Source organism: Pelophylax lessonae, assembly GCF_965119305.1.
Source record: "Pelophylax lessonae genome assembly, chromosome: 4".
In the NCBI taxonomy this organism is placed as follows: Eukaryota; Metazoa; Chordata; class Amphibia; order Anura; family Ranidae; genus Pelophylax; species Pelophylax lessonae.
The window spans coordinates 111400466-111418523 of record NC_138771.1 but is presented as its reverse complement, the minus strand read 5'-3'; the positions used below and the strand labels follow the sequence as shown (position 1 = coordinate 111418523).

General features: G+C 45.1%; 2 protein-coding genes across 2 annotated transcripts in view; one reads left to right on the top strand and one right to left on the bottom strand.

Moving 5' to 3' along the window:
* FAN1 (FANCD2 and FANCI associated nuclease 1) overlaps positions 1 to 1148 on the bottom strand; it is a 47950-nt gene extending 46802 nt beyond the window's left edge. The window contains exon 1 of the mRNA XM_082255407.1: positions 1107 to 1148. The gene's annotated coding sequence lies outside the window, so the exon portion shown is untranslated. The remainder of the gene's footprint in view (positions 1 to 1106) is intronic.
* A 303-nt stretch (positions 1149 to 1451) lies between these two features.
* Positions 1452 to 18058, top strand: part of MPHOSPH10 (M-phase phosphoprotein 10) — a 34191-nt gene continuing 17584 nt past the window's right edge. Inside the window, exons 1-2 of the mRNA XM_082254676.1 lie at positions 1452 to 1577; positions 8648 to 9341. Of these exons, the coding sequence (XP_082110802.1) occupies positions 1495 to 1577; positions 8648 to 9341 (777 nt within the window). The 5' untranslated portion in view covers positions 1452 to 1494. The remainder of the gene's footprint in view (positions 1578 to 8647; positions 9342 to 18058) is intronic.

The window sequence follows — 18058 nt, the reverse complement described above, 5'->3', positions numbered from 1 at the left end:
AATATTGATTAGTTTGCGCAAAAGTTATTGCGTCTGCAAACTATGGGAAGGAAGCCATCACTGCACACCGCCAATCATGAGGTGTGTGTGTGTGTGTGTGTCCCCCAAGAAATGTCTCACTGCCTATGTGTGCAGTGACGGCTTCCTGGTAGAATTGCTCAGGTCAGTTGGGACTACGATTCAAACACGACTGAGCCCATCTCTAGTTCTGACCGCTGCAGACGGGGACCACCCCATAAGAGCTGCAGGTTAGGAGTTTCTCAACTCCGGTACTCAGGACACACTAACAGGCCAGATATTAAGTATTAGCCTGGGGAGACGCAGGTACTGCAATCACTGAGCAGCAAATTATATCCCCTGTAATGTATTGCAGTTTTCTTGCAAACCTGGTCTGTTAGGGCTCTTTCACACAGGCGATCCGATCAGATCTGCCTGTCAGTTTTTTAGGCGGATCTGATTGGATCCTCCATGCAGCTCTATGGGGCAACAGATGTCAGAGGAGAGACCTCCACTGACATCCGTATCCGATCCTGTCCCTGAAATCTGGACGGATGGAAACCCTATTTTTCCATCCGTTCAGGGATCGGATCGGATGAGAGCGGACAGACTGTCCGCTCTCATCCGATCCCCCATAGAGAGCAGCGGGAGCTGTGACCCCTCCCTCTCCGCACTGCAAGGGGAGACTGAGCTGTCATCTGCCAGCTCAGCGGGGATCGGCAGATCGATCCCCCCTGAGCAGCACGGATCCGCCTACGGAGGCAGACCGTGTGAAAGAGCCCTTAGTGTGCCCTGAGGACCAGAGTTGAGAAACACTGATTTATAATTTGGCTCTTGTCAAAGTTGCTCATTTTTTTCCTGCTTTCAACAAATCAACTTCGGGGACAACTTATTCACTTGCTGCCTTATATATCCCACAGGTGCCATAGTTATGAGACAATCAATGTTATTCACTATATATATATATATATATATATATATTATTATAGAGTGTGAAGTGTATGTCAGTGAGAGGGACACACAGGGGTATGATGGTGTGTGTCATCCATGTATTATAGGAAGTGCATTGTGACATAAATCATAGAAGAGTATAGTAATGTATGATATACCTTCCTCACACCAATCCCGACCCCGGGACAGCCAGCAGCCAGGGACACCACACTGCAGCCAGTATTCTCACAGTCCACACTGCACCCGCTCATTCTCCATGGCCGCCGCCATCTTGGTTTCAAACTCCAACCACAACTTTATTAAAAAGAACAAAAGCAAACCTGAAAAAAAAAATGTGAATTTTTTTTCACTTGGTTTTTAAGACAACTGAGACTGACGCCGGGTTATGGCAGGGAATGGAAATGTGAATACCAGAAAGTGGAAGCAACCATTGCTATGCGGAACCCTATTGCGGGGGTTTCAGTTTCCGGCCGGGTGGGTTTGGAAGGGACACATCCGGTGTGGCGCCGCACATGTGACATCTGAGCACCTGGGTGATCGGGGAGGATGGCGAAGGTTTTGGGGCAGAAGCTGTGGCGGAGTACGGCGGTGCTGGAGACGGTCAGCGCTCACCCCGAACAGCTCCTCAGGTATGACCGGTCCTCCATTCACCGACATCGGTGTGAACAGAGCCGGGGGGGGGGGGGGAATGGATGGTTGCACAGACAGAACAGCAGGCTCTCTATGGGGTATGATACACACATATGTAATCCTGGAGCAATCTCATCATATCGGTGTACTTTACAGCATAGGGAGCTATTGGTTGTATCTGCTCAGGTTTACCATACACATTACAATCTGATTGTACAGTCAATTCTAGATTTACCTAAATGATATGAGGACCTATTCATTCAGGGTGCCTTGTACTTATCAGCTGATAGCAGATCTCAGGCCTCATGTACAAGGGATGTATTTTGTGCCTATTTAGGGCTCCTCTGATGAGCGATCAGACCCATCCTCTGATCTCAGCCTGTGAATCCAGCTGTGAGTTCAGGCAGGCAGTCCATAGAAGAGGATGCAGCACAGACACAATCACATGTCAGGAGTGAGCGCACCCATCCAAATGCACTGTCCGGGTTCAGATCCGTGTACCCGCTCCTGTACACATGTCAGATTTTGACATGTGATTGTGTCCATCACCGCCTCCACTTCTATGGGATGCCTGCATGCAGGTCTGAGGTGGATTCACACGCAGCAGACAGCGGCTCCGATTGGAGGACGGGTCTGATCGTCTATCTGAGTCCTAAAACTGGGTACATATATACAGTCCATTTTCTTTTTTTTTTTTGTTCAACCAGCAGATTGAGTAAAATAAAAAAAACCCGATAAATCCCCCTCATCAACGCAGGGGTCTCTCCCATTGAGACATTGCGGGAGATTTACTGCAGCTGTGCATGGGAGCCAATCAGCTTCTAACTTCAGCTTGTTCAATTAACCCGTTTCCGCCCTTGCTATAGCCGAATGACAGCTACAAAACAGGCTTACTTTGCTAGGAGGGTGTCTATTGACTTCCTCCCATGATCGCGCTGCCCGCACGTCCGCTCTGTAATTGCGTAGTTCTTCAGATACAGCTGATCCCAGATCAGAGTAAAGGGCCAATCACAGCAGCCCTTTACCACGTGATCAGCTCTGTCCAGCTGTCTGACAGCTGATCACAGATGTAAACACAAGCCTGTTATCGGCTTGTCTTTCCTCACGCTGACAACGTCAGGAAAGGAGAGCCGATAACTGGCTTGTGTTAATGGACATTGACCCTGATCATCAGTGCAGTCCCACCAGTGCTGCCAATGTGTGCCCACCAGTGCTGCCTCTTCAGTGCCCATCAGTGAAGCAGAAAAATGACCGGTTTACAAAATTTTATAACAAACCATAAAAAATATATTTTTCTCTATTGTCCATTGACAGACGCTTCCCTCATACTTCTGAAACCATTGGGTTATGCTGCCCCCTGCAGGAGTAGTACTAGGCAGGAAAAAAGCAATTCACCACACCCATGGGGCTGTCCCTATAGGCATAACCCCACACACCCTGTTCCAGCATATGTTTTTTTTCTGCTTAGTGAAGGAGTAGGACCTGCTGGGACTTCGGTCTTTATTCTTTTAGGCTCCGTTCACATCTAGGCGTTTTGGGGCGTTTTTCTGCTCTAGGATCAGCTCTCAAAACGCCCAACAAGACAAATCCTATTCATTTCAATGGCCCCTGTTCACATCTGAGCGTTTTGACGCTGTATACAAAACGCCCAACGCTCAAAAAAGTACATGAGCTTCTTTTTGGGCAGATTACAGGCGTTTTCCATTGATCTCTATTCAATCTAAAAACGCCTGCACAAAAATCGCGGTAAAATCGCGGTAAAAAACGCCGCAAAAATCGCGGTAAAATCGCGGTAAAAAACGCGCGAAAAACGCTACGCTCAGGTGTGAATGTAGCCTTAAGAATATTTTGTTTTATTTATCTTTACTCACTTTGCTAGTTAGTGTTCAGGGGGATCCTCCTGGTAATCTACAAGCAATGCCGGCTGGGGTTTCGCTCTGGATAATCTTGATCCTTAAGGTCTCCCAGCATGGCCTACGAGCAGGTTCTAGTCCCGCACTAGGCCTCGCCACAACGGAGCCCCTTTTTGGATGGGGACAAGCCTGCGAGTGGATGTCTCGCTGGTACACGATGACCTGGAATGCCCTGAGTCGCAGCATACCTCTCGGCTGGCGGCACCCCCACTCCGGGTGGAAGGTGGTCTGTCCAGAGTGGAGCCCACCCGGTCCATGTTATAGTGAGTAAATGCAGCTCCCCCATTGTCCCTTGGTGGACGTGGGCCCTCTCCTGGGGATAATGGGACCTAGACTTCCTTAAAGATCCCCCTGGTCTGTCAGGTTACCCAGCCTTGTGCCCTGCCCCCCCTCTTCCGCCCCCCTGGGGGGTGCTATTGTTGCGGCTCCTGGCGCCGGGGGGGTGGAAATGGTACATTTTCCTGCTGGGTTCTGGTTGTAGATCCCTTGTGGCCTTCATATTTGGTGTCCCTGATCGCATGGTGCGCCATGGGCGCCGCAATCTTTAGTGTGGGCAATATGACTTTTTCCCCCATTGACTTGTATGGGGCAGCCATTTTCCCTGTGCTTCCTATAGACTCGCATTGGCAGCCAATTTTTTGTAGCCCTGTGGAGCTAAATAGGCAGTGTGACCTTTCACATACCAGGCTGATGTCATATCCTGTTCACTTTCCTGCTGCACAGACCGATTCAGGAGGGTGGGGACCGCGATTGGCACTTTTAAAGTGACAGTACTCCTTTTTTTTCTGTTGAATTACTATGGAGTCCCAGGTAGTGATTTCACCCTCAGACCCCCTTAGTGCGACTACCGGACTTTCCGGATCGCAGTCGCTGACCGTGATTTTTAGCAGCACTGGAAAGCCAGACGACCAGGGTTGATTTTGTTATGAAAAGGGTTACTAGCCGCAAACGGCTACTGCCTTCACCATCATTGGTGGGGTCCTCTTATTCAGACTGATATGGACGCCCCCCTACCTGAGGACCTGGCCTTTTCAGCTGCAGCGCGGGAATGCTCTTTGGTGGAAGCCCACAGTTTTCAGTAAGGGAAACTTTGAAAATGGCAGATGAGCCCATGCTGGCAGGGACATGGGTGTCTTTTGGCTTCCGCAAGACCCAAAATCGGGCAAGGTTTTTCCTTGTCCTGAGAATTTTTATGATGTTAATTACCAATGGCGGCGCATCAAGCACATGCTAGTCGTGCCTAAGCGCTTTAAATGCCGTTATCCCTTTACTGAGGACGGTACTGCGTAAGGTGGATCATCCTGTTTCTAGGTTAAATAAATCTACTATAGTGCCTGTGGAAAATTCTACCGTTTTTACAGATCCGGTGGGCAGGCAGGTGAAATCACTTTCCCGCCACCTTCATGTGTTGGCGGGTTCTATCCTGAAACAGTTTTTTTGTGTTGTTTTGGTGTCACAGATGGTTACGGAATGGGTGAAGGTTCTGAAAGGGAACTTGGATCCTGACACAGTTCCCCCAGAGCTGATGGAACTTATGGACCAGGTGACCCAGGCCCTGATGTTCCTGTGTGATGCGGCTCCCCTGGTGGCCGGAGTGTCGGCTGTGGGGATTGCCTTGAGATGCATGGTTTGGCTGAAGAGCTGGTCGGCTGACCAGGCTTCCAAGAAGGCCTTAACCGATCCTTCTTTTCTGGGAAAGCGATTATTTGGTGACTCACTGGATGAGTTGATCAAGGATCTGACTGGTGGGGAGAGTACTCTTCTTCCTCAATCCTCCAAAGGTAAAGCACCCCGTAATAAGCGGGGACCTTCCTTCACCGCTCAGACGTTTTTTTCGTGCCTCCGGGGCGCAAGAAAAAGGTAAGCCGTTCAGAGCTTCTGGAGGGACTAAGAAGCCCTGGGGCAAGCCCAAGACCAGTGAGTCCGGTTCTGCGGACAGGTCCTCTTCAGCATGAAGGGGTGCCCTCACCCGTTTCTGGGGTGGGGGGACAACTGCGCCTCTTTCAGGAACCCTGGATTTCCTTCGTTCAAGACAAGTGGACTGGGTTCACAAACTGATTTGTTCCAGGTACAAGATCGAATTTCGATCCCGGCCGGCAGACAGGTTCTTTCAGTGAAATCTTTGCCTGTCTCCGGATCGTTTATAGGATCTCCGGGAGGCTGTGCAGGATCTCCTTGCTCAAGGAGTGATTGTGCCGGTTTCTCCACAGGAATGCTTTCAAGGTTTCTATCCTTTTCACGGTGCCCAGAAAGGAGGGCAAGGTGAATCCAATCCTGGATCTCAAGGCTCTGAACCGCTTTGTGCGGGTGCAGAAGTTTCGAATGGAAAAACAGAAAAGTGAGACTTTGAATGAGGTCAAATAGGCATAAGAAATGAATTAAAAATCTATGGTAAAGGGGCAAAGTTACATAGACACATATAAGGATCAGGCATTCTGTAGATTAAACAGTACATATTGAATCAAAAATAAATACAATATTTCTAGGACCAAACATGCATCACTCAAGAATATAATGAATACAATAAGACCTCAAAATCTCTGTGTGCTCACAATCTTAATAATATATCACATAACAGTAAAACATATGAGTCATATTTGTAGGCTCGACGTGTTTCATGGTCCTCTGTCCATTCATCAGGAGCTTGAATATACATTTTTATTTCTAAAAAGAGAAAAAAAATTAAAATGTGGATTGTGATATACTTTGATAAAATGCTAAACTATGATGGGGAATATGGTGGCATAAACACTACCTAAAAGCAGTGCTGTATATCCACGAGAAATCCAGTGTCAAAAGGGAGATGGAAGCAGATCCAGGAAATGCCTGACCCGGGGCTGAGGCACGGATAACATCCAGCACACAAGGGCAGCAGAGAGGAGAGGATCATAGACAGGGTAGAATGCCAGTTTAGAAAATCCAAGGGTAACACTCCAGGAGGTAATAATAAGGGCACATTGGGGCCAGAAGCAGTCTGAAAGTGTATATAAAAATGAATTGTATATACTGCGAAAATCAGTTTTAGGATGCATATAAATAATGAGGTATATATATTCAGGCAGGTAAACCCAGAAGAGGTGCCAAAGGAAAAAAAACACCAAAATGAATATCCACATGGGAGATATCAAAAAGTAGTGCATAAAGAGTGCATGTAGGGTGCCAGAATGGATCAGAAAGGAGAAAAAGGGGTGGACTAAAAACGTGAGGAAAAAGGGGGAGGGAACCGGAGTAGCGGAGATCACCACCAGGGCTCTCCCTATAGAACCCCAGGAGAACACCATCCATAAGGACCCTAGGAAAGATCCATATCCCCACAGAGGCTATACAAGTGCCAGATACCTAGAGCAATTGGAGGCTACCAGGCAGACCTTGAGGGACCCATCATAGGACCCCCGGAAACATCGTTATATCCCCTAAAGGCTTTGTTACAAGAAAGGGACAGGTGAGAGGCCAACCACATAGTCAGTGGGCACTCCCCTGCACTTTCTTCTGAGGTACCCGGTAAAGTAAATCTGCATGCTTACCCTGGATAGAAATTATTATAAGCACTCCTTACCTGGTTTAGAGAAACCACAAGAATCCTAGAACCACAAGTGAAGAGATTTCTATGGAGTCATCGCTTAGTTCACCCAACCACGCACAAAAAGGACACTCTACCTCTTTAGAATACTATCAGTTATCACATTATAGTTATTTATTTTTATTTCTTTACTTTGTCACTCCATTGCTCATTGACGGCATAAATATTTCTTTATGTGTGGCTTATACTCGCTTATCTCCCGAGATATTTAACCTCACAAGCCAGTTTAAGTGATATCATTTGCCCTATTTTGTTGCACATGTGTAGCATTTAATTATATTTTTCCTCAGTCCATCCCATTGCACTAGTCACTTTTTATAGCTAACTTTGCACTTCTTTCTCAGCACTTTATTGTGGCACATTGATTATGTATTTCATTTGATGCAATATTATTTGTACATATCCACTTTTATTGTACTATGCATACTTTTTAGTGCTTTTTCGTTTATTGGTATTTTATTTATGAGATCATTTACAGGCACTTACCTATTACACATCTCTAGAGAGTGAGACACATAACACGGTGTATTTTGTCATATATATATATATATATATATATATATATATATATATATATATATATATATATATATAATTATTGCATATTCTGCACCAATGTGCAAAGAGGCAGCGCAGCACTACCACACACCACTCTGAATCCATCATGGCAGCTTCCTTGACAAAGTTCTACATTGTTTGTAAGTTTGTCCCGGCAGGGCGCATGGAGCTCTCATAGCCGATCAGTCTTGAAGTCTTGTTTTGGGCAGGCCAGACTGGGCTTCTTGGTCACCCTGTGTCCCTAATAGACACAGGGGGACTTACACATAAGAGGGGCCTAGGGGGCTGAGAGAGCGATTTCCCAACCTCTCTTAAGGTAAGCTGTGTTTCACAGACCCTCCAACCAAAGTGACTCCCATCACAGGGTATGAGTGCCCAGGTAATCAAGTGGTTACACATTTGGTGCCCAGAAAGTCCATGGACTGCAGTCAGATTCAACTTTGATTGTGTATATAGAGACTGTATGGGGACGTGGCACAGTTGTACTATTATGGGTAACAAGCGTCCATGGTGCCACCAATGGCCCCTTGTTCGATAATTTATCTAGTAAAATAAATTCCTCCAGTCTCAGCCAAAAGCACCAGCCCAGGATGCAGGTGTAAAAAAGAGGGCTTTGACCCAAGTGCCATTTTTTGTGAGTTACCTCAAAGTTAATTTTTCTGGCACCATATACTAGGACCAATCAAGACAGGAGCCAATTAACCTACCAGCATGTCTTTGAAGTGTGGGAGGAAATCCATGCAAGTACAGAGAGAACATACAAACTTCATGCAGGTAGTGCTGTGGTTGGGATTTGAACCTATAACTCAAGGCCACTGTGCTGCCCATATATTCATACCATGTACAGAGTACACTAGCCGTAACAACCAGAATTTGTTGGCATTACATTTTATTACTGTTTAGAGCAACTGTCGCCCTCTTGAATGTGTTTTGTATTGCAAAGTGCAAAAATTTTATATTTTACACAAATATCTCCATCTCAACTTGCTTTTTCATTATCTTTTTTTTCCTATTTTAGTGTTCAAGAGGAATTGGCTTCTGAGTTGTCCAGCTTAACAAAGGCTCTTTTTGACTTCCATAAGTCGGAGGCTGCTCTTGGTGTTGGAAGCCCTCTTAATAAACTCATTACTGAAAATTTTGATGAGGAGCAAATTTGGCAGCAGATCGAACTTCAGAACAATGCTGTTCTTGGCCACTTCAAGAAGGCAATCAATAACACTGTGAAGGACAAGGACTTGTATATTTTGCAGGTTTCTGAAGAGGAAGAGGAGGAGGAAGAAGAATCCAAAAATGCTAATGAGGAAGAAGACCAAGAAGGAGAATCTGAAGAAGACCCTGAACCCATCTCTGACCATAGTGACATTAAAGGAAAAAATCATAGAGTATCTAATAGTAAAAATGCCAAAAAATCCTCAGCGTTGGAAAGATTCAGTGATGATGATTCAGATCTGGACTTTGATATTAATAAATTGGAACAAAAGAACAAGAAAAAAATCAGTAAGAAACCTCTGAAACAGCCAGCTGAAAAGTCCATTGTGGATGACCAGTTCTTCAAGCTGGCAGAAATGGAGGCTTTTTTGGAGGCAGCTGAGAAGGAAGATGGTAGGGACGATGAGGATGATGATGAAGAGGAAGTGGATTATTTTGAAGATCCTGACTCTGATTTTGATGATGAAGATGAAGAAGAGTTTGAAATAGGAAAAACACAACTGGTAAAATGTGTTCATTGCTTTTTTAAACAGGCATGGTGGGATAGCTAAATACATATTTGCTGAGAGGCAATTGGTGTTCTGTACCAGATCTTTTTAATGTTGGCATGAGATTGTTACATTATAGGATGAAGATGAATCAATAGCTGATTTAATTTTTATCACTTTTTATGTATGATGAATAGAAAGGGCAGCTATAACTATGTAAAGGGTAACCACTTTCTTGGGGGGGAAAAAATAATATACCATATACAAGTCTTATTGTAGTTAAATGTTCTTAAAAATTACCTTTCCTTATCAATCTGCTGCTCTGTAAAATGCAGTATGGCCACCTGGAAGTGTTCTGTACACAGTAGGTGTACAGAACGCCCCAAGAAATGTCAATTCCTGCTTGTGTGATTGGCTTACTGATTTTCCCAGAAGTCTGCACTAAGATACAAATCAGATTTAAGTATATAAACAGTAAGAAAGCGAGGCCAGAACACATTGGCCCCATAAAAGACGATAAGGGAGTTTTGGCCACAGAGGACAGGGAAAAGGCGGAAGTGTTAAATAATTTCTTCTCTTCAGTCTTCACAAAAGAATTGGGGGGCTACACTAACCCAGTTTGTAAGGCTAAACTAAATAATACACCTCAGGAAGTACCGCCATGGCTAACAGAAGATAGACTTAGAACTAAACTAGAGAAACTTAACATAAATAAATCACCGGGACCGGATGGCTTGCACCCGAGGGTTCTTAAAGAGCTCAGCCAGGTGATTGCCAGACCATTATTCTTGATCTTTAAGGATAGTTTACAGACGGGTATGGTGCCAGCTGATTGGAAAAAAGCCAACGTGGTACCAATATTTAAAGAGGGGCCGAGATATATCCCGGGTAACTATAGGCCGGTCAGCCTAACATCAGTAGTGTGCAAGATTTTGGAGGGGATGTTAAGGGACCACATACAAGACTTTAGTAATGAAAACGATATCATTAGTAGTAATCAGCATGGATTCATGAAAAATTGTTCTTGCCAAACCAATCTATTAACCTTCTATGATGAAGTGAGCTGCCACCTAGATAAAGGTAAGCCTGTGGATGTGGTGTATCTGGACTTTGCAAAGGCCTTTGACACCGTTCCCCACAAACGCTTACTATACAAACTAAGGAAGGTAGGTATGGACCATAAGGTGAGTACCTGGATAGAGAACTGGCTCCAGGGGAGGTTGCAAAGGGTGGTGATTAATGGGGAGTACTCGGATTGGGCGGGTGTGGAAAGCGGGGTCCCCCAGGGTTCTGTCCTGGGGCCAATCCTGTTTAATTTATTCATAAATGATCTAGAGGAGGGGATATCGAGTAAAATCTCAGTATTTGCGGATGATACTAAACTAAGCATGCCAATATCTTCTGGGCAGGATGTGGAAACCTTACAAGTGGACCTGAACAAAATTATGGGGTGGGCAACTACCTGGCAGATGAGGTTTAATGTTGAAAAATGTAAAGTAATGCACCTGGGTGCCATAAACCATAAAGCAAGCTACTCACTGGGGGGGGGGGGGGGGCTCTGGGTGAGTCTAGGATGGAAAAGGACCTGGGGGTACTGGTAGACAACAGGCTTGGCAGTGGCATGCAATGCCAAGCCGCTGCAAGCAAAGCCAACAGAATACTGGGATGTATAAAAAAGGGGATTCACTCCAGAAATAAAGAGATTATTCTCCCGCTCTACAAGACTCTGGTCCGGCCACATTTGGAGTATGCTGTCCATTTCTGGGCACCAGTCCTCAGGAAGGATGTGCTGGAACTGGAGAAAGTCCAGAGAAGGGCAACAAAAATAATTAGGGGAATGCAGGACATCAGCTATGAGGAAAGACTACAAGCACTGAACTTATTCTCTCTGGAGAAGAGACGATTGAGGGGGGATATGATATCAATGTACAAATATTGTACTGGCTACTCTAGCATATGGAAAAACCTATTCAGAGAAAGGAAATGCAATAAGACACGTGGTCACTCACTAAAACTAGAGGAAAGGCGGTTTAACCTTAAAATACGTAAGGGGTTCTTCACTGTAAGGGCGGTAAGGATGTGGAATTCTCTTCCACAAGCAGTCGTATCAGCAGGGAGCATTGATAGTTTCAAAAAACTATTAGATGGGCACCTTAGAGACCACAACATACAGGGGTATACAATGTACGGTTAACAGCAAACACACACACACATCATAGGTTGAACTGGATGGACTGATGTCTTTTTTCAACCTCACTAACTATGTAATTTTGTGCATCCTGTGCAACAAAATTGTCAATTTTGGTGAGATACATCCAAAGAGAAATCGCATCTAAAGGGAAGCAGACCCTGCCACTGATTGATAATTATAAAACCACTCCCATACAGATTCACTCTGAACATGGACACAAACATCTATATCTTCAGAATAACCAAAGGCAGGAATCTGCAACAAAGTTTTTTTTAAAATTCATGCAATGCACATGGATCACCCAGAGGGAAATATTTTATTTTTTTTTTCACCAAAAGTGGAGTTACTCTTTAACTTTCTGCTTTATAGTGCTGTACAATCATTAAAGCGGCTATGCTGTTCTGTAGTGCTCTTTTAAGCACATACTCACCCACGCAGAAAATCTAGCATTGTCCTGCTGCACTCTGCTGTTTGGGTGCCATACAGTAGGGCCTGTGGGGGAGAGAAGTATGGAAGTTTGCAAGAGTTGTACCCCCCCCAGAGGAGAGGGAGGAATGTGATGCCAGACTCAAGGGTCGGGTAGGGAATTTATTGAGAAAAGTTATGGGAGTAGTAAAGTTATATCAAGACCGGGTGGTAGAAAGTGGGTTCCAGAGTTTCTCGAATTTCGCGATTCTGCCCTGAAGGACAGCCTCTAACTTTGCATGTATCATTGCTTGGGTGGTTCTGTGCTTGGTCGGGAGTATACATAAAGAAGGGGATTTCCAGGCCTTAGCTATGCTCTGTTTTGCTGAAGTAGTGACTTGGAGGAGAAGCTTAAATTGGCGATGTGTCAGGGATACGGGTTTATGGTTCAGGAGAGCTACTGATGGGTCTGGAAGGATTAGGGTAGAGAATAATTTGGAAAGGATCTTAAAAACTTCTGACCAGATAGTTTATGCCAGTGTTTCTCAACTCCGGTCCTCAAGGCACACTAACAGGCCAGATTTTAAGTATTACCTTGGGGAGATGCAGACTAGAATACTGCAATCACTGAGCAGCAAATGATTTCACCTGTGATGTATTTCAGTTTTCTTGCAAACCTGGCCTGTTAGTGTGCGTTGAGGACTGGAGTTGAGAAACACTGGTTTATGCTATGGGACAGTTCCACCAAATGTGGAGGTTCACTTCAGCCCCGAAAGCAATGAGATGGGTATTGCAGAAGGAAATTATTAATTCTGGCAGGGACCAGGTACCATCGGGTGAGTACTTTGTAGTTAGTTTCCAGAGCAGTGATGTTAGGTGAAGACTTGGTCGCCTGCCATATATGTGCCCAGTCTACATGGTTGAGGGTGAGGTTAAGGTCTCTTTCCCACTTGCTATTGTACGTTGGGGGTTTGGATGCGTCGGAGGCGAGAAGATGGGCGTATAAGTCGGAGATTAGTCCACGTCTATGTGGATCTGATTTGCAAGTTCCTTCAAAAAAAGGAAACATTTTGGACTGATGGGTCAGTGGGGGTGTATGGGGTGGGGGAATTGTTTTATTTGTAGGTATCTAAAGAGCTCCAAAAGATGGGGAGGTTATGTGCTTCACAAAGTGTTAAAAAGGGTTTGAAGGTAATAGAAGAGAAGAATTGGTGTGATCAGAATAGAATTGCCCTAGACCAAGCGGTAAACGGTGATGTGGAGGACCAGGCAGGCAGGGAGGAAGGAAGGGTTGCGGAGAAAAGAGAGTAGGGAGTTATGGAGAGATTGGAAATGAAAGCAAGTTTTAAGCCTATTCCAAATGGTCAGGCTGTGTCGTGTAATTGGGTTGGTAATAGGCCGGTGTTGAGAAGGGGTTAGCCAGAGTAGGTTGGCCGTAGAGAAGGGATCACAGTCTACAGATTCTATGTCAACCCAAAGGGGGCTCTCAGTGGAGGCATGGTATTTCGGGAGTTGGGCCAGCTGCGCTGAATAGTAGAATTTGAAAAAATATAGTACTTCAAGGCCTCCTCTGATTCAGGGGGTGTAAAGGGTGGATTTGAGTAAACAGGGTTTTACTTTACCCCAGATGTAAGAGGATACACGGCGTTACAAGTTCTGTAGGTAGTGGGAGGGGATTATAACTGGTAGAACTCAGAATAGGTAGAGGATTTTGGGAAGAATAGACATTTTGACAACTGCAATTTTTGCCTAACCAGGAGAGGGGTAGATGGGGCCCAGTTGGACATTAGGGACGTGAGGTATGCTAACATAGGAGGGAAGTTTACAGCATAGAGGTCTTGGGGGTTGGCCGTGAATTTAATGCCTAGGTAAGGGATGTGCCCATCAGCCCAAGTAAAGGGGGAACCTTACTAAGCTGATCATGCAAGGGGTTAGGTAAGGTTATATTCAAGGCTGTCGATTTTTTTTTTTTTTTTTTTTTTTTTTTTGTGGGTTAATTTTTAGGGCTGAGATATTCACACAAAAAAGTGTATCCAATTGGTTGGGAGTGGAGGTTAGGGGGGAGGTCATAAAAGCAAGATATCGTCTGCAAAGAGTCAAAATGTGTGAGTGTGACCCAAGGTCCTGGATGTTGGGATTCAAGCGGATGAGCATGGCTAGGTGTTCAATTGCCAGTGGAAAGTGTGCAACCCTGTCTGGTGCCCCATTCAACAGGGAAGGAGTCGGAGCGGAAGCCAGCGTAAGAAACAAAGGCCAAAGATTTTGTGTATAGGGCTGTGATCCATAATGGCCAAATCCCCAATTGCGTAGGATACAATGCAGGTAGGGTCAGGAGAGCGCTTTGTGGATATCCAAGGATTTAAAGCATTAAGGAATTTGGCATGTGCGGAGGAGAGTTCCGCTTTTATTCTTGCTTATCCTCTTATTTCATTGCAGGTTTATCAGACAAGGTGTGACTGATCAAAATGAATAGACTCTACAGTCTCCAATAACATGAAATATTATAAATGGTCCTGGCAGACAGAGAAAATTTGATCTAGGTTGCCTAGATGTTAGACACATGCAGGATCAGGGGGGGCAGCAGTTTGGTAAAGGTGGCATATGTTACATTGATTCGTGTACAGGAGTTGTTGCGGTAGATCCAATTTAAGTGGCATGCAAAACCAGCAGAGCAACAACCTGTGAATGAAAAATGAATTGGTGCTGCGCTGCTGATTACATCAAATAGGAACCTTGCAATAAACACCCTGTAGGGATGCTAATCCCCGGGGAAAAACCAAAATCGGTGAACACAAAGCAATGAATGAATAATCTGTGGCAAATGGTTCATGTAAATACAAAAATCAGTGCATATAATAATAATAATGTACAAAAAATAAAAACCCTCCATAGATGTAACTCCACCAAATAAAAACATGCAGCAAAAATCGAATAATCCAAAAATGCGTACAAACGTATAGCAATAAAAGGCACATCAAACATCCTCCAGGGGTGTAATCTCCAAAACTTAAACTCAAATAATAAAACATTTTAAATCTCGAAAAGTGCAAGAGTGCAAATTCAATCTCTTCAAACTAAAAATTATATTTTATAGTAATAAAGCAAGTGTCTATTATAAAAAGTCCAAATGTCAAGTTACTTCGAGTCCAACACCTGTTCTCCATACAACACACAACGTGACTTTCATCCTCCACTGGTCAGCATGCACACTTACCTCCAGCAAACGACCCCAAGGGTCAGTAAACACTTATTAGTAAAACTCCAATGCTTGGCTTGGGATGGGATAAAACCACTCAATTCATGATATTCCCAGGGTATTCCACTCAAGGAATAAAAAAGGCACTTCCATAGTGCAGTATATTAAAAGATTATAAGCATTAAAAAAAAAAAAAAACGCATAGGTGTATTTAAAGAGGTTGTACACTCGTTTAAAAATGTTTAATTTTTTTTTTTACAACCTGCAAGAGAAACGCATAATGAGCTAGTATGCATCGCATACTAGCTCATTATGAAATACTTACCTTAGGACGAGCCCCCGCCGTGCCGCTCACTCACCTGTATGACGAGCGACATGTTCAGTCGCCCGTCTTCCGGGATCGCGGCATCCGGCCATCTGATTGGCCAGAGCCGCGGTGACGTCACTCCCGCGCGGGAGCCGACGGTCACGGCACGGGGCTCTGAAGGAATGGCACGATCAGCCGTTCCTTCAGAGCGCATGCGCCAGTGACGTCACATGTTAGGAGATATTTACACTACCTATAGGTAAGCCTTATCATAGGCTTACCTATAGGTACAACTTCCCGAGGAGGGTTTACTTCCTCTTTAACATCAGACTCAATAAAACTTCACTAGGAGTACCAGTATGGCCAACTTCGGTCTTGACAGGAAGTGACGTCAACCGCTGCCGTTCCTACGCATTGCGCCACATGACACGTGACTTCACCAGGGATCCCTGATGAAGTTATGTGACGCAACATGTCACACCCAAAGTCGGCCCTATTGGTATAAGCTTACTTTTGAAATCTACTTTCATGTTGTGAGTGCTGCCTGTCTGCTGGCCATCTCCTCCCACAGATTCCTGGATTCTCTGCATGCTTTGCAGCTTCTCCTCTGCTCTGCTGTTTACGTTTAAATTTTCAAGGACTATATATCCCATGGTACATTGCTGCCTGCAAGCAGTAATTCCTGTACTGACTCCGTCTCTGTAGCTCAGAAGGCAGGCTCTGTGAAATGTGTGACAGCAGCACATGCTCACAGGGCATAGAGACTACATGTCACAGAGTTCAAGGAAGTAAATGTGTGGGGATCTTCCAAGTGTACAAACTTCAAGATTGTTCAGATTAATAGGACTAGGCTAGAAATAATTGAAATGCAATGTGCAAATGAATGAGTTTATATTTTGACCATAAATAGGTTTGAAGGTAATTGCAATTTCATGTAACATCTGAAGACCCTAACAGCCTGACAATGATTTGTATAGGCCTCCTGTCTGCTGCTACTCATAACACCGAGCTGTACCTGTCGCAGAAACGCCAGCTTGAACAGAAAGCTTTTTCAAAGTGTTTTCAGAACTTTCGGCAAGCTTTGCTGACGCTTTTAAAGTATCATTCAGCCCTATTTGATAAATTCTGACTACAGATCCTAATGGAAGTACTGATTACCACGTTAGGTCTGGGTTCACGCTGGTGTGATGCGTTAACTACAGCGATTCCTGTGCGGGTTCCCACACCGCATCAGCATCGCAGGCAGTTCACAATGCTCTCTGTGAACCACTGCGGTCAATATAAAGTTAATGACAAATCGGTTCGCAGAACGCAGTGCGAATTATGGTCTGAAAACCCGTGCAATCCGACAGTGCGGAAAAAGTGTCCTGTACCATTTTAGTGCGAATGAGATTTCAGCCATACAAACTGTATTTCTGAATTCGCACCGCACAGACATCGCATGTGATGTGCATAGGAATGTGGTGCGAATCACATGCGATGTCTGCAATCGCATGAGTGTGAACTCAGCCTAAACAAGCTGCTAGCAGGCTTCAGCACTTCTTGTTGGAAGCCTGCTAGCGGCTTGTTTAAAGTGGTAATCAGTACTTCCATTAGGATCTGTGTATAACATTTCTAAAAGGAGCTCAGGGGAGCTTTAAGGGCTGGGAGAAAGCTGATCGAAGCTTGCTGACAGTTTCATTAACGCTTGCTGTTAACTAGGGATGGGCGAACGGTTCGGCCCGAGCATGATTTTGGGCTTAACGGTTCGGCCCGAGCATGATTTTGGGCCGAACATTTACCTGTTCGGCCGTTCGCTGAACACCCAAATTTGCAGCGTGTTCGCCCTGACGAACACTCTGCAATGCACTGAGCGCTGCACAGTGCATTCTGTGCCCTGATTTGGCAAAGCTTTGCCCAATCAGGGTGCACTGTAAGCTGTCCCTAACAACTGATGAGTCCTCAGCTGTCAATGCGTTTCCCTGCTGACAGCTGAATAAAAAAGTGCCGGTAAAAAATAAAGAAAAAAATGGAATGGGGTCCCCCCCAGTCCATACCAGGACCTTTGGGTCTGGTATGGATTTTAAGGAGAACCCCACTCCAAAATCCATACCAGACCCTTATCTGAGCATTCAGCCCAGCAAGTCAGGAAAAGGAGGGGGGATGAACGAGTGCCCCCCCCCCTCCCCGAATCCTACTAAGCCACAGGCACTCAACAAGGGGGGTGCCTCTGCACTCTCCACCCTAAAGCACCTTGTTGATGGGGACAAGGGCCTCTTCCCGACAACCCTGGGCTGTGGTTGTGGGGGGCTTATCGGAATCTGGAAGCCCCCTTTACCAAGCCCCCAGATCCCATCCCTCCTGTGTGAATGGGTGTCGTGTACAATCGTACCTGTCCCCATTCATCAAAAAGTATGAAACACAGGATACAGGTTTTGGGAAATCCTTTATTAAAAAATAAATAAGAAGTGTCCCTCAATATAAATTCATCGTCAATCACGACACCCGCCAGACCCGAAAAATTTAAAAAATAAAAAATGCATCCACGTCCTGGGAGGCCTCCCGCGGACTGCTCTCTCTTCGCTTTGGCAGTTCTTATATAGGCATGGCGCTCGTCCCCCACCCCTTTTCCTGACCTGCATGCTCAGTTAAGG